We start from the raw sequence: 15,261 nt of genomic DNA on the forward strand, positions 1-15,261 counted from the left end.
GTAAATGGGAATGCCGGATCCAGTAAACTCTGGTAGGCTGTTCCCTGCCGGATCTGGCAACCACATATGTGAACGTACCCTTAGCTGGATATGATCAGGACTAGGTGAAAATAATAAGTGTTTCTATTCACTAGCCATACACATTATATATATATTTTTGGCCAAGAACAGCAGTTTTGGCCGTTACACTTATGTGTGTGGGGAGCTCCTGACCCTCCTGCGACAGAGGATTTCAGGGGAGACGAGAATTAGCAAAATGAAAATTTTCGCCCAATTCTTTTGTTCTCCAGGGAGATAAACTGCTACCAGAAGTGTCTGGGGTCTTTCCTCACTCTCCCCTTAGCAAGTTTGGCCAAACTGAACCTGTATGTGTAAGGGGAGACGGGCGGGGGAGATACAATAGTACGTCCACCTTTACTTCTTCTAGCACTGATATACAGTGGGCAATGCAGTCTTTAACGTGGGGCAAAAGGGGCAGCTGCCCCAGGCCCAGTTGCTTCTGGGGGGCACAAGGCAACGGCACAGTGGGGGGAAAGCCCGCAGCCCCGCAAGTGCTTTTTTTAAGTGTGGCGGCAGGACCTCCCTATATGTTAAGTGCGGCTCAATGTCAGCAAACCTACTTAACTACCTCTAACTACTTCTTCCGCTCCGTACTTGCGGGCTGCCCAGGCGTGAGTTCGTTGCGCAATCCCGCGAGACCTGTGAACTCCCGCGGGAGCAGGCGCCGACAGGATTGCGCAACGAACTCACGCCTGGGCAGCCCGCAAGTACGGAGCGGAAGAAGTAGTTAGAGGTAGTGAAAGAGGACCTTTCACCTGTATAAACGATGTTAACTGAGTATGCTGCCATATAGAGCGGCGCCCGGGGATCTCACTGCACTTACTATTATCCCCGGGCGCCGCTCCGTTCTCCCGTTATAGGCTCCGGTACCTTTGCTTCTTAAGTTATAGTAGGCGGGTCTTCTCTTGTCCTGTGGGCGTCTCCTCCTCCTAGGCTGCAGCGCTGGCCAATCGCAGCGCACAGCTCACAGCCTGGGAGGTTTTTTTCTCCCAGGCTGTGAGCTGTGCGCTGCGATTGGCCAGCGCTGCAGCCTAGGAGAAGGAGACGCCCACAGGACAAGAGAAGACCCGCCTACTATAACTTAAGAAGCAAAGGTACCGGAGCCTATAACGGGAGAACGGAGCGGCGCCCGGGGATAATAGTAAGTGCAGTGAGATCCCCGGGCGCCGCTCTATATGGCAGCATACTCAGTTAACACCGTTTATACAGGTGAAAGGTCCTCTAAGTCGTTTTTTGTTTTTTTTTGTCAATGTATGCACACACTGGCTTCACTTCGAGGGGAGGGCAATAATTGGGGGATCTGTGGTGCGGCCGGCAGTAACTCTGAATTTAGAAAGAAAGAATGGATAATGCATACAGCGGCTTCATATCAGGGGGGGAGGGGGTTGGGGGGTGGTGTTGGATGATCTGTGGTGCGGCCGGCACTAATGTCTGAATTCAGAAAGTCTAATTTTCTAAAGAGCACAACGGGTTGGCACTGCCCAAAACTTTCTCCCAAGACACAAAATATCTCAGATGCCGGGTTTTCCTAACAAAAGATGGTGCTCTGCCTCCAAATCACAACCACTTATGTCACGAAAGAGAAAGCAAATGTGGGGGGCACTGGCCAAAAAAGTAGCTGCTTTATTCAGACATCATTATTGCAGACATCAAACATTATTGTTGCAGACATGGGGCGGACGTGGCATAGCGCAGGCAACAAGGATCGTGGCGACGGCCGTTTCACGCCTCAGCGCATTGCATGGTAGGGTCTGGGAAGGCGGGATCCAGGGGGCCCAAGTAAATTCTTGCCCAGGGTGCTATCAATATTAAAGACGGCCCTGACAGTGGGTACCCACTACATAAGCTTTTTTTAGCCCAATCTAAAGGCAATCTGTCCTAATTACAGGTTTCTTTGAATTATGACAAAAACACATGTTTTATTTATCACCCCTTTTCTTCTCATTCTCATGATACAAAGGTTTAGTGTCATGTACTGCATTGGGATAATGTAAGTGGAGCCATTTTCCTCATGATAAAAACTGGTTTATTTGGCGACACAAATAAGGTATGTGGGTACTTACAGACACAGCTTAAGAGGTCATGGAAGATTTCTTTAGGGAAAAGAGGAGTCAACAGCCCACGAAAGTAAAGTTTCAGAACCCCAGCCACCGAATCCAGATCATGGTCATTTTGGTCTTCTTCTAGAGGGTCCTCTCCTGTCATGACACAAAAGGGATTAAAGGACACTAGTCACAGCAAACAAGAAGTTGCATTGGGGCGAACAGTTGTGATTTTTTGTGGGACATTTTGTGCACTTATAACTAACAGGTATATGTAGGGATATCGGTTTCATCTAGATGCTGAGTTAGCACCTAGATGAAATGAAAAAGAACCTAACAACCGAAAACAGCAATACTGGTGCTCAGCAGCTAAAAAATGGTACTGGATAAATTAACAACATAGTTCAGACTAAATGACCTATGTATTGCAATTTATTTATTTTGCTTGACCCATACAGTTAAAGGGGTTCTCCGGAGGCCCTGGAAAAAAATTAAAATAAAAATAAAAGTAGCCCCATGTTGTAGGTGGATCCAAACTGAAAGAAGGTGGGGTAATACAAGTAGGCAGGGGCAACTACACAGTAGTGCAGCACAAAATACTGCCCTCCCCACAGTATTCAACTGTATCACCATCCTGAGGACTTGAAGTTAGATAGGCAACTGCCACCGTCGGATGTTCCTATCATTAAATAATGCTGAGAGCATCAGATTATTAGGATCCTGGCCGGTGGCATGAGGAGTGGTGGATGGCGTTGGTTACTGCAGCACTCAGCTTCATCCACTACACCTAGCTGTGTTGTTCTGGCACCAGAGCTGATTGTCGGGTGTCTGAATCTTGGTACCCTCAGGATAGGACATCAATCAATATAAGATCAATGGGGGTCCAACTCCCAGGACCCCCAATGATAAGCTGTTTGAAGGGACAGTGGCACTCCGTTGCACACCACAGCCTCTGCGCAGCTATCACTCACTGCGCCATCCATTCACCTAAATGGGACTAAGCTGCGCCTAAGCCATGTAACCGATAAATGTGATGTCAGTGGTCTCTTCAAACAGCTGATCAGCAGAGTTGGTGGGTGTCAGACACCCAATCAATCAGATATTGATGACCTCTCCTGCTGAGGATAGGTCAACAATGTAAAAAAAATCTCAGGCGACCTCTTTAAAATATAGCTGTAAATGGTGTTCCATCTCTTATATTAGCTTATCACTTGAGATTCACAGACACTTGCCTAATATATGTCCACGGTAAAACATCTTTTTTTTTTTATTTTTTTAACTAGGCCAATATTCTGTGCTGATTAATTTATTAATGCAGTGTTATATTGATGGAGCTCTGTTTTTCCGATCCTGCAGAGACATACCTGTAGCCTCCACTAGAGGGAGATTAGGCATTTACTTACCAGTGACATCAATACTAAGAAGTATGCAGAGTAAGCCTCTAAGCTTCCCTCTGTGGCAGCTTGAGACAGGCAGAAATAGAACTTTAAACCCAAATACTATGCAGGGGATTTGGAGCCCTGTATCAGAAAAATGGAACCCCAACTGCTCTAAAGATACCATATGTGACCAGGGGCGTAGCTAAAAGCTCATGGGCCCTAGTGCAAGAGTTCAGCTTGGGCCCCCCTTCCCTCAGTGCTTGTTGGCAAGGGGCAGGGGAGCACGTAGCCTTCCTGCTGTATGAGGCAAACATTGAAAGGGCACCCCCTCATGCCAAATTCTTGACCTAACCCCTTCCCTCCAGCCAGAGGTGTAAATTGACCAGTATGCACTTTCTATAATGCCAGTGTCTTATGTGGCACAAGGGTCTTTGGCCCCCTCAGGCTCCTGGGCCCAGTAGCGACTGCTACCTATGCACCCCCTATAGCTACGCCCCTGTATGTGACAAATTTTATCATGATAAAAGGTGGACATTTACTGTAAATCAATATAGATTTAGGGGGAACATGGTTCAAGAAATGGCACCCACCTCTTTCAAACGCATTCTTAATATCATTTACTTCGACCTGGGAGCCAGACACTCGAAAGATTCCCTCATGTTGAAGACCTGTGGTAAGGATAGAAGAGTAGATGGTCGTACAGGGGGGAATACATGAGTAAAAGAGCCCAGTAATCTGTACATGTTTGACAAAACGCATACCATGGCGACTGAGGAACCTTATGCAGCTTTCAACCACCAAGGGAATGGGTTGCTTGGAGTCCTGAAATTAAAGAAGAAAAATGAACTGTGCCCCAAGCAGAACATGGTCAAAAACATCTAAGATTATTAAAGCCAGGCTGGGCCCTTTTTTTTTAATTTTACCAAATCTTAAAATTATATTTGCAGAATGCCACAACACTATAAAAATCATAGAACAAATATACTCATTCCGTACAAATTGGATTTACTAGAGCTTATTGCCACACAATCGTATGTTAGAAGTTGTGTCCTAAGGAAACGAGATTAAGAGCTGATCTGGTTACAGGAAGAAAGCTGAGGAATTAGTCTTGAATGATGAAATCCGGACACCTACACCTAAAGTATAAAATTCCAGTTTTGATTTGCGTCTCATTTATTTGCCATTATATAACATAGACTGGAAACTATAGGTTCTTAGGTTGTACATTTTATCCATCCAATATCTCATCATGGACTACTATTTAGTTGGACTCCCACCTACAGGATGTCATGTGGCTCAGATATGAAACTATCGCTTTAGAGGGACCTTTCAAAAATTTTCTATCGCATAATAAAGGGAATCGGTCACACGAGGGTAGGCCCAAGTCACACTGAGCATCCTTAGGCCTCTTTCACACGAGCGTGTCCGGATTAGGTCCGGATGCATCCCGGTGCATTGCGGCAAACCCGCGCGAGTAGGAACACAATTGCAGTCAGTTTTGACTGCGATTGCGTTTAGATGTTTAGTTTTTATCGCGCGGGTGCAATGTGTTTTGCACGCGCGGGATAAAAAACTGACTGTGGTACCCAGACCCGAACTTCTTCACAGAAGTTCAGGTTTGGGTTAGTTGTAGTGTACTGTAGGTTATAAGGGAAAATAATAGCATTCTGAATACAGAATGCATAGTACAATAGGGCTGGAGGGGTTAAAAAAATTAAATAAAAAAATTAACTCACCTTAATCCACTTGTTCGCGCAGCCGGCATCTCTTCTGTCTTCATCTGTGAGCAGTAGGACCTTTGATGACGTCACTGCGTACATCACATGGTCCATCACATGATCCATCACCATGGTGATGGATCATGTGATGAGCGTAGTGACGTCATCAAAGGTCCTACTGCTCACAGATAAAGACAAAAGAGATGCCGGCTGCGCGAACAAGTGGATTAAGGAGAGTTAAAAAAATTTTAACCCCTCCAGCCCTATTTTACTATGCATTCTGTATTCAGAATGCTATTATTTTCCCTTATAACCATGTTATAAGGGGAAATAATAATGATCGGGTCCCCATCCCGATCGTCACCTAGCAACCGTGTGTGAAAATCGCACCGCATCTGCACTTGCTTGCGGATGCTTGCGATTTTCACGCAATCCTATTCATTTCTATGGGGCCTGCGTTACGTGAAAAACGCACAAAGAGGAGAATGCTGCGATTTTCACGCAACGCACAAGTGATGTGTGAAAATCACCGCTCGTGTGCACAGCCCCATAGAAATGAATGGGTCAGGATTCAGTGCGGGTGCAATGCGTTCAACTCACAAATCGCATTCGCGCGGAATACTCGCCCGTGTGAAAGGGGCCTTACTCTTCCACTCACTCCCTCTCCTTCTTGATTGACAGGATAGTCACTTCACATGGCCCTGTCAATTATGAAGAATAGGAGGGACAGGCGGAGGAAGCAGGAGGAGCAAGAGTGCATAGAGTGGCTAGAGCCCATCTTCGTGCACTTAAAGAGGTTGGCCCACCTGGGACATTCATGGCATATTGCTAGGATATGTTATCAATGTCAGATAGGTGCGGGTCCCATGTCTTGGACCCAATCCTATCCACAGAACGGGGCCCCTGTTTATCGCTACAGGAGTTCCGAAAATAGCCAAGCAAGCGCGCTTTGCTATTTTTGGAGGTCCCATAGCAGTGAATGGAAAGTGCACTTTGCATGCCCAGATGCCTCTCCATTCACCACTATGGGTTTCAGGAAATAAACGACCCACTGCTCAGCTATTTTTGGAACTTCCACAGTGGCGAAAGGAGGGTGGCAGTGGTTCCACGGCTGCTGTCTCTTCACTTCAGGGGTTCTGTTCTGGAGACAGGAGTCCAAATGTGGGACCCGCACCTATCTGACATAGATGGTATAACCTAGTGTTACGCCATCATTTCCCCCCCATGGGCCAACCACTTTACCTGCTCATTTGCATATGGATTAAAAGTGCTGAGCTACCCTTACAAGGTACTGTGCCTGGTTTAACAAGGAATTTCTTGGTGACAGAATCCTTTTAACAACCTATATATGCCTACTTAATTTTTGTTGGTTTCTGCAAAAAAAAAACAAAAAAAAAAACGGATGACTGGTTTTCTGCATACAATTTTTTTTAAGCCACTCCATGTATTTTCCTCCTCTCCTGTCCTCTTTTAGCATGGCATATAGCCTCGCTAAACTTTTCAGTCAGACCATCCCTGCAAGATAATAAGGATTACCTTGCAGTTAACATCTCCTCCTCACAGCTGCAGTAAACTGACAATAGGTGAGCTACCTATCAAAAAGGTTTAATCATTCGTCTTGACTTCTATAGAAGAACAATATTTCATATTCAGTTTTTAGAGGCATACCTGCAGTACTGAGGAAGGTAAAAACAGGCAAAAATTCAAAAAAATGTGCTTTCTATGAATTTGAAAAAATAAACCCTTTCTGAAGGAAGTCTGCGTTTTAAAAAAAAACACTTAAAATCTCATAAGCACAACAAGAACAAAATGCAGTTTTCAAAAGGGTCTGAACTTTGAATATAATTTTGTTTTATTATTTTAATTCTTTCTCCACCTTTAAAAAAATATAGATATATTTTAACACAAAGTCACATCACTGCTGAGGCCGCTGATTGGCTGCGGCAGTCACCTGAGCAAGGGAGGGACATCATTTTGGGTCTACTGGGGGCCTAGTAGAATACTGGGGGAGTGGATGAGCTTTCAAATCTTTTTTTTTTTTTTTAAGAAGCTTCCTGGCATTGACAAATTTTTTTTTTGGAGGTTGGACAACCCTGAGCATAATCTCACCTGCTTCCGTAGAGTAGACATTCTTCGACCACTGAATGACAGAAAAAAACACGTAAATGAAATAAGTAAATGCAGCCATCTACACAGCCAAAGGAAATTTATATATGTAAGTACTGACCTGGCGAGAGAGCAGTCTGTTCGTTGACCTGATAGAACAAATAAATGTAAAAAAAATATATATATTACTAAAGAAAATTATGAAGCCTTTATTATGTTTCATGATGCAGATGCCTCACAGAAGCGGGACCAGCTGACTAAGGCCTCTTGCACACGACAGTGTGTCCCCCGTGGCCGTATTGCGGCTCACATACGGCAGTTCAGCAATACACGGGAAACCGGCCGTGTGCATTCCGCATCACGGATGCGGACCCATTCACTTGAATGGGTCCGCAAATCCGGAGATGCGGTGCGGAACGGAACGGAAGCACTACGGAGTGCTTTCGTGGGGTTCCGTTCCGCAAAAAGATAGAACTTGTTCTATCTTTTTGCGGAACGGATGGATCGCGGACCCCATTCAAGTGAAAGGGGTTGCGATCTGCATGCGGCTGGCCCGCGGTCGGTGCCCATGCCATTTGCAGTCCGCAGCACACAAGAGGCCTAATGTGTAGGGGTGTCCAGACTCTGATCCAACGGCAGATGTTTTTTGCCCACTGGAAATTAGCTATTGCCAGAGGCAGCAACTTGCTTTCCTCTCCCCACTGAAAACATGTACACTTGGCTGAGCCAAGTGTGCATGTGTATGGGGGGAGTCAGCAGGAAGACAGCTTTCTAACGTGTATGGGTACCTTTACACTTTTTCTCAGTCTGCTCTTCCAATTTTCAAAACCTCTTCAAGCACGCCTTGAATGTTAAGACCCCCTATCTTTTCCCAGTATAACTGCCAACTGGACTTATTTCTCACTTTGTACAAGTAAATTATTCAGCACATGGGTGTACACCCGTTTGCGTTACAATCTTGCCACACACCCCAAATTATAATTTGGAGGTATAATTAGTTGTAAAGTCTTGCATTTATCTCATAGCTGTCACTCAATGGTTGGTCCACCATAATGACAGAAGATATTATTCATACTTTGCTTCATGCCCCGATTACATATTACTAACCTAAATGCATTATAATTAGTTACAAGTCGAGCTTGTATTTACCCTAGCAAAGCCAACCTCAAATTCTGGGTCCCTCTAAGGGCCAATTTACACTGGCCAACAAAGCAGGCAATGATCAGGAACAATGCAGCAATCATGCCCTCTGTATAGGGTTGCTACTACGATCGTTCATCCCCATACAGTTTTATTGTTTTCAGCAGCACATCCCTGTTCACACAAGGCAAGTGCTGCTGAAAAACTATTACTTTATGTGCCGCGTAAACAAATGGATCACCAGACAAATAAGTGATTGCTCGCTTGTCAGCTGATTTTCAGCACACTTGCGGTAGAACCCCACGGTGTGGCTGACGGCACGTGGACAAGAGACGCCTACCCACAACAACCAATAGACGCACGACTATCAGAAACTTGTGTGGCCATTGGTTGCCTCAGGTGAGCTTGGCTTGGCCACATGTAGTCTGCATTGTGGATCCGTACCCTTACCCAGGCTAATTATCCAAATGTTCATTCCCAATAATTGGCCCGATCTCCTGCCCATATTGGGCCCTAAGACAAATGGATAATAAGGTCCGCCCCCCACCCCCCCGAATTATTTACAGCAAAGGCGTCCTGGCTTCAAATTCAACCAAAGACAACATCTGCCCGGAATTTTTAGGTGTTCAAAGGCTTTATCTAAAAACAGACTGATAGGATCTGTGCCATAGGAATTTAGTTATTCTAATATGTGTCAAAGGGCTTGTTCACACGACCGTGGTTTGGTTCTGCATCCGAGCTGCATTTTTTGCAGCGCCGCTGCGGACCCATTCACTTGAATAGGGCCGCAAAAGATACGGACAGCACTCCGTGTGCTGTCCACGTCAGTTGCTCCATTACGTGGCCCCGCAAAAATTATAAGTCATGTCCTATTCTTGTCTGTTTTGTGGACAAGAAAAGGCATTTCTTTAAAGGGCCGTCCGTTCCACAAATTGCGGAAGGCACACGGGCGGCATCCGTGTTTTGCGGACCGCAAAACAGGGCACCGTCATGTGAACAAGTCCTAAGACAGGAAAATCAGACTGTGAACCCCATAGGAAAAAATGGCTGATGTGAATGGTGACAATCACTATACAGTGATATGAAATAGGTCGGTGCTATATAAGCAACAGGAAACTGAATAAATTAAATTTGCAGAGGAAACACTATGCATGTATTATTTCTTTCCACTGGGGCATAACCACATAATTACCAGTGCCAAATAAAATCTGTGGGCACCCATGGTTTTTAATTAATGTTTTACAATCATCCATAGCCGAGCGTGACTCTGGAGATGGCCTTTGTCTTCACCAAAGATAGGATGCCAAGCAGGGCATATAACAATGCATGTTGTTGTGTAAGACTTAAAGTGGTTGTGCACCTGTGAGGGGGTTTAGTAAACCCCTTCTTTTGGGCAGACTTGTGAAGAGAAGCATACTTGCCTGCTTCCTGGCACCCACCTCCTTCTCTTCCTGGCCTCGGCTGCTCCATTGTACCCCCAGGACGTGAACTTCCACTTTGACGCCACTGCAGCCAATTGCTGGCTGCAGCTATGAACTACTCCCCTTGCATCAAGTCAAATGGCCACCTGATGGAAGTGGCTGCAGTTGCTTCAAAATGGAAGTTTACATCCTGGGAGCACAGCGGATCAGCTGAGACCAGGGACAGAAGGAAACCCACCCCAAAAGGTAGACAACCCCTTTAAAAGGTACACAACTAAGTGGACTTTGCCCATGTACAGTTTACCAGTGGTCATCATAGTGTTGAAAGTGAAATCATAATCCATTACTAGGCCATTCATCCAACCATGTTACCACAAGCCCCAGTAACTTCAAAACAGCTCAAGATAGCTCAAGAAAAATCTAGAAAACGTTCTAGTACTCAAACTACAGGACATAAGGACAACAAAGGCCAAAGTACAGGTAAGGACTAAATTGATACAAAGTATTTCTGGCTACTTAACAGTTGGCAATGATGTGATGGAAAGATACTCAATTAGTTCAGAGGTGGTATCTGACAAACCTGGTATTAACCAGTGATCAGTTGACTACCAAAGACGGTCACTCGAGATCATCATTGACCTTGTCAATGTGACTGATAGGTGTACCACCCCACCCCGTTCCCAGACGAACACCAGAAACTGTTTCTCCCAGACTCACACTCTCCCAGGGTCTTCTGTAACGTGTCATGCTTGGCTTTCAGTTTTGTAATCAAATTTCGTCCCTCCAGGAATTCCTTCATCTTCTACAGAGAACAAAGAAGCAATAATTCATCAGCAACATCCAATCAGATTCTCAACGCAGCCCACAGCTATTATACTTGACCCAGAAATTTCTAATTAATTTCAAAGCTTTAATATACTGACGTAGATTGCACTTAAGGCAAGACATATCATTTTGTTAAATGCTTTTTTTTTGGGTGCATAGTAAGTCATTCTGAAGGTGAGAAAATCCATAATCTGAAGGCAGAACACCTTTCAGAAAGTATGGGAGAATCTGGAAATAGACTGCCAGCTGGAGGCGGAGGGCAGAGACTAATTTGATAAGGGAATTGGAAAAAGATTTCACCTTCAAAATGAAAAGTGTTCGCGATCATCCAGTATCAAAACGAATCTGACACAGGCCTGGTGGCTAAGACATCTGTAAGATAGCCAATTAGTGCCTGTTTTATGTGGATGGAAGATATTAAATTTCACATTCTCTTCAAAGTGTACTGTAAGCACTAATTTTATATATTTACCACCATACTGCAAATCACAGATAGCTATCCACATTAACTCTTTCACTGCCAAGGGCATAAGTATTAGGATAGGACTTTAAAATGACACCATAAGCCAGGGATGGCCAACCTGCGGCTCTCCAGCTGTTGCAAAACTACAACTCCCAGTATGCTCAGTCTGCCTACAGCTATCAGCCTACAGCAGGGCATGCTGGGAGTTGTAGTTTTACAACAGCTGGAGAGCCACAGGTTGGCCAGCCCTGCCATAAGCAATGTCTAGTCGTGACAATCATTTAAAAAGGATCCGTCACCATGAAAGACAATGCAAACTGCAGGCAGCAGATTATGGAGCAGGAGGAGCTGAGCAGATTGATATATAGTTTTGTGGGAAAAGACTCAGTAAAACTTGTAATTCGTGCATTTACATCTCTGCTATTTCTAACTTCATTGTTCATGTGGGAAGCGTTACCAGTGACTGACATCTATAACTGTATACACACTTACACAGAGAATGCTATAAAACACTGATAACACCTCCCCTGTGTACAACTATCAGCAACTAACAGCTAGCTCTGTATACAAACTTACACAGATAATGCTGTCAATCACTAATAGCACCTCCCTGTGTACAACTATCTATGTATATATATATATATATATATATATATATACTTACACAGAGAATGCTAATCAGTCACTGATACCACCTCCCCGTGTACAACTATCAGTAACTGACAGCTATCCTATGTATATATACTTACACAGAGAATGCTATCCATCACTGATAACACCTCCCCTGTGTACAACTATCAGTGACTGACAGCTATCTATGTATACACTTACACAGAGAAGGCTTTCACTGATAGCTGTACACAGGGGAGATATTATCAGTGACTGACAGCTATCCTATGTATACACACTTACATAGAGAATGCTATCAGTCACTGATAACACCTCCCCTGTTTACAACTAAAGTCAGAAATAGGAGAGGCTTAAATATTTAAAATTACAAGTTTTACTGAATAATTTCCAACAAAACCATGCATCTATCCGCTCAGCTCCTCCTGCTCTGCAACATGCTGCCTGCAGACTGAATTGCATTTTGTGACGAAGGGTTCTCAATAAAGTCCAGAATCTCCCCTTTTAAAAAAAAAATGACACCTGGACATCTCTAGCTGCAAAGTTGGAGCAGGAAAAAAAATTGAGGAGTGGGAGCCGCAAGTAAGAGACCCCACAAATGTAATACATAAACTTTAGTTCATGTTTTCACCCACCTCATTCAGAGAGGTGAGAGAGGATGACCAGTTACATATGAAATCACTCGCAATCCCTTCAGATATATCATTATATTTATGAACTATGCACATCAAATTTATTTTTAGGAGATGTCTATAACCTGACTTGGCTTAAACATTTAAACATTGAGACCGAGGCAAAGATATTTTACCATATATTATGCTTTGATACAAAATTGCATGTAGGCGCCCAAGAGTGTAAAATGTTGTGTGGCACCATTTATACCCTCACACCTATATACTTTCTTAAAAATTATAATTTAGGGTTTGTGCTTGTCAAAAGCGTGTGAATGATCTAAACCTCTGGCAATGAAAGGGTTAATATAGCCTTTCCCCTGATACTATGCGACTAAATATGTCTATTACTGTGTAACCAGATAAAAGGAGTATGATCATATGTAGATATAGTAGGACCATTTTCCTTACAGTGAAGTAGAATTGCTCGGTCTCCTGCTGGTTGGCCCGCCGCTTGGCTATGCTCGGCTTGCTCATGTAGGTCTCGGACACCGTGGACTTCACAGATTCCATTGAGTTACTATACTGGAAACAGTCTGATACATCAAAGTCCTCCACGGTCACCATGTCTTGGATGGTCTGTAACGTAGCTTCCATTGTCTTTTTAACCTTATTGGAAAAGAAATATTTCAGTCAGATTTATACATTAAAGTATCACATCTGTAGATAACAGCATGTTTTCTGTAGAGGACACAAGATTTTATTTCCCTTGCGTCAGCATATCAAGCACAAGCCAAGTGATCCTTCATGTTACAACATGTTCAGCTTACAATAGCATGTCCTGGGTAATAGTAATATGAAACTAAATTCAAATTACAATCTCACAGACAGTACCGATCAGCGGGACAAGTGACTGACTGGTAATCTGCGCATGAATTTTGGGGGTGTATATACGACGACCAGTGGGCAGTGTATTACGGAAATCAATATTCAGTGATACGTGCACTGCACTGTTCTCCACTGATGATATATGTACTGTACTGTTCACCAATACTAAATGCATTATACTGTCCTCCACCGGTGCCACATGCGCTATACTGTCCTCCACCGGTGCCACATGCGCTGTACTGTCCTCCACCGGTGCCACATGCGCTGTACTGTCCTCCACCGGTGCCACATGCGCTGTACTGTCCTCCACCGGTGCCACATGCGCTGTACTGTCCTCCACCGGTGCCACATGCGCTGTACTGTCCTCCACCGGTGCCACATGCGCTGTACTGTCCTCCACCGGTGCCACATGCGCTGTACTGTCCTCCACCGGTGCCACATGCGCTGTACTGCCCTCCACCGGTGCCACCCGCGCTGTACTGCCCTCCACCGGTGCCACATGCGCTGTACTGCCCTCCACCGGTGCCACATGCGCTGTACTGTCCTCCACCGGTGCCACATGCGCTGTACTGTCCTCCACCGGTGCCACATGCGCTGTACGGTCCTCCACCGGTGCCACATGCGCTGTACTGTCCTCCACCGGTGCCACATGCGCTGTACTGTCCTCCACCGGTGCCACATGCGTTGTACTGTCCTCCACCGGTGCCACATGCGCTGTACTGTCCTCCACCGGTGCCACATGCGCTGTACTGTCCTCCACCGGTGCCACATGCGCTGTACTGTCCTCCACCGGTGCCACATGTAATGTACTGTCCTCCACCGGTGCCACATGCACTGTACTGTCCTCCACCGGTGCCACATGCACTGTACTGTTTTCCACATGTAATGTACTGCTTCCCACATGTACTACTATGTACTGCTTTGTACCTGTACTTACAGCTGGGGAATTAACTTAAATGACCTAAAGATTAATACAGTTCATAAAAAAATAAAAGGGGGGGGGGGAATATTTCTCCATATAAAAGTGACAAAAAAGCCACATGCACCTATATAACACTGTGGCTGTCACAAATCATATAATAAAGATAACATTATTTATATGGGGAAAAAAAACAAAACACGAAAATCAACTGCATTATTTTCTTTCATATTCCTCACCCCAAGAAAAAAGAAAAATGTGACCCTCATAACTTATTTATAGTTATGTCTGCAGAACTGTGTATGGACTAATTTTTTGTAGGGCGATCTGTAGTTTTTATTGATACCATTTTGGAATGTGTATGACTCTTTGAACCGTTTTATTCAATTGCCTTTTGGAAGGTGAAGTGACGAAAAAATATGGCAAATTGGATATTTAGCTTTATTTTCTTTTCCGACACCATATAGAATAAATACCTTTATATTTTAATAGTTTGGGCGTTTTGGGATGCGCATATCATTGTTTATTTTTATTTTAAATTATGGGAAAGGGGAGGCGATTTGAATTTTTATAATTTTTTCATATTTTTAAAACTTTCTTTTAAGTCACTCTAGGTGACTGGATCAGGATGACTCATGCTCATATTCAGTCCATATTCTCACAGCCCGCATACATTACATTCGGACATGAGGCACTTACAACATGCAAAGAACAAGTTTCGAAGTGTTCCAAGAAAATACACAGAAACCTTTTAGCTTTCATTATGATTTACTGCCCGTGCTGCTGCCACATGTTGAAAACATGGCATTAACTTATGGCTTCCATTAATGAGAAACCCTTATGGATCTTAGCAAAGTCAAATTCTACTTTACTTACAAGATACAGAATAAATCATCACTGGAAATAAATCTGGTTCAGACTAAGCGTACTTTCACACTAGCATTTTTCTTTTCCGGTATGGAGTTCCGTCACAGGGGCTCAATACCGGAAAAAAACTGATCATTTTTTTCCTAATGCATTCTGAATGGAGAGCATTCCGTTCAGTATGCATCAGTTCAGTCC

The 15,261-nt window shown here is 44.2% G+C and overlaps 1 protein-coding gene across 2 annotated transcripts in view; it reads right to left on the reverse strand.

The window, feature by feature from the left end:
- The window catches only part of SRGAP2 (SLIT-ROBO Rho GTPase activating protein 2), a 133,579-nt gene that overhangs the window by 16,648 nt on the left and 101,670 nt on the right, over positions 1-15,261 (reverse strand). The window contains exons 10-16 of one of the 2 annotated variants that reach the window (XM_040423961.1): positions 12,864-13,061; positions 10,584-10,668; positions 7,427-7,454; positions 7,309-7,336; positions 4,243-4,303; positions 4,072-4,149; positions 2,124-2,258 (exon numbers count right to left, since the gene is read on the reverse strand). In XM_040423961.1, coding sequence (XP_040279895.1) covers positions 2,124-2,258; positions 4,072-4,149; positions 4,243-4,303; positions 7,309-7,336; positions 7,427-7,454; positions 10,584-10,668; positions 12,864-13,061 — 613 coding nt within the window. Of the gene's footprint in view, positions 1-2,123; positions 2,259-4,071; positions 4,150-4,242; positions 4,304-7,308; positions 7,340-7,426; positions 7,455-10,583; positions 10,669-12,863; positions 13,062-15,261 lie in introns of both variants that reach the window. The other variant, XM_040423960.1, reaches the window with a different exon arrangement.

Source organism: Bufo bufo, chromosome 3 (assembly GCF_905171765.1).
Source record: "Bufo bufo chromosome 3, aBufBuf1.1, whole genome shotgun sequence".
Classification (NCBI taxonomy): domain Eukaryota; kingdom Metazoa; phylum Chordata; class Amphibia; order Anura; family Bufonidae; genus Bufo; species Bufo bufo.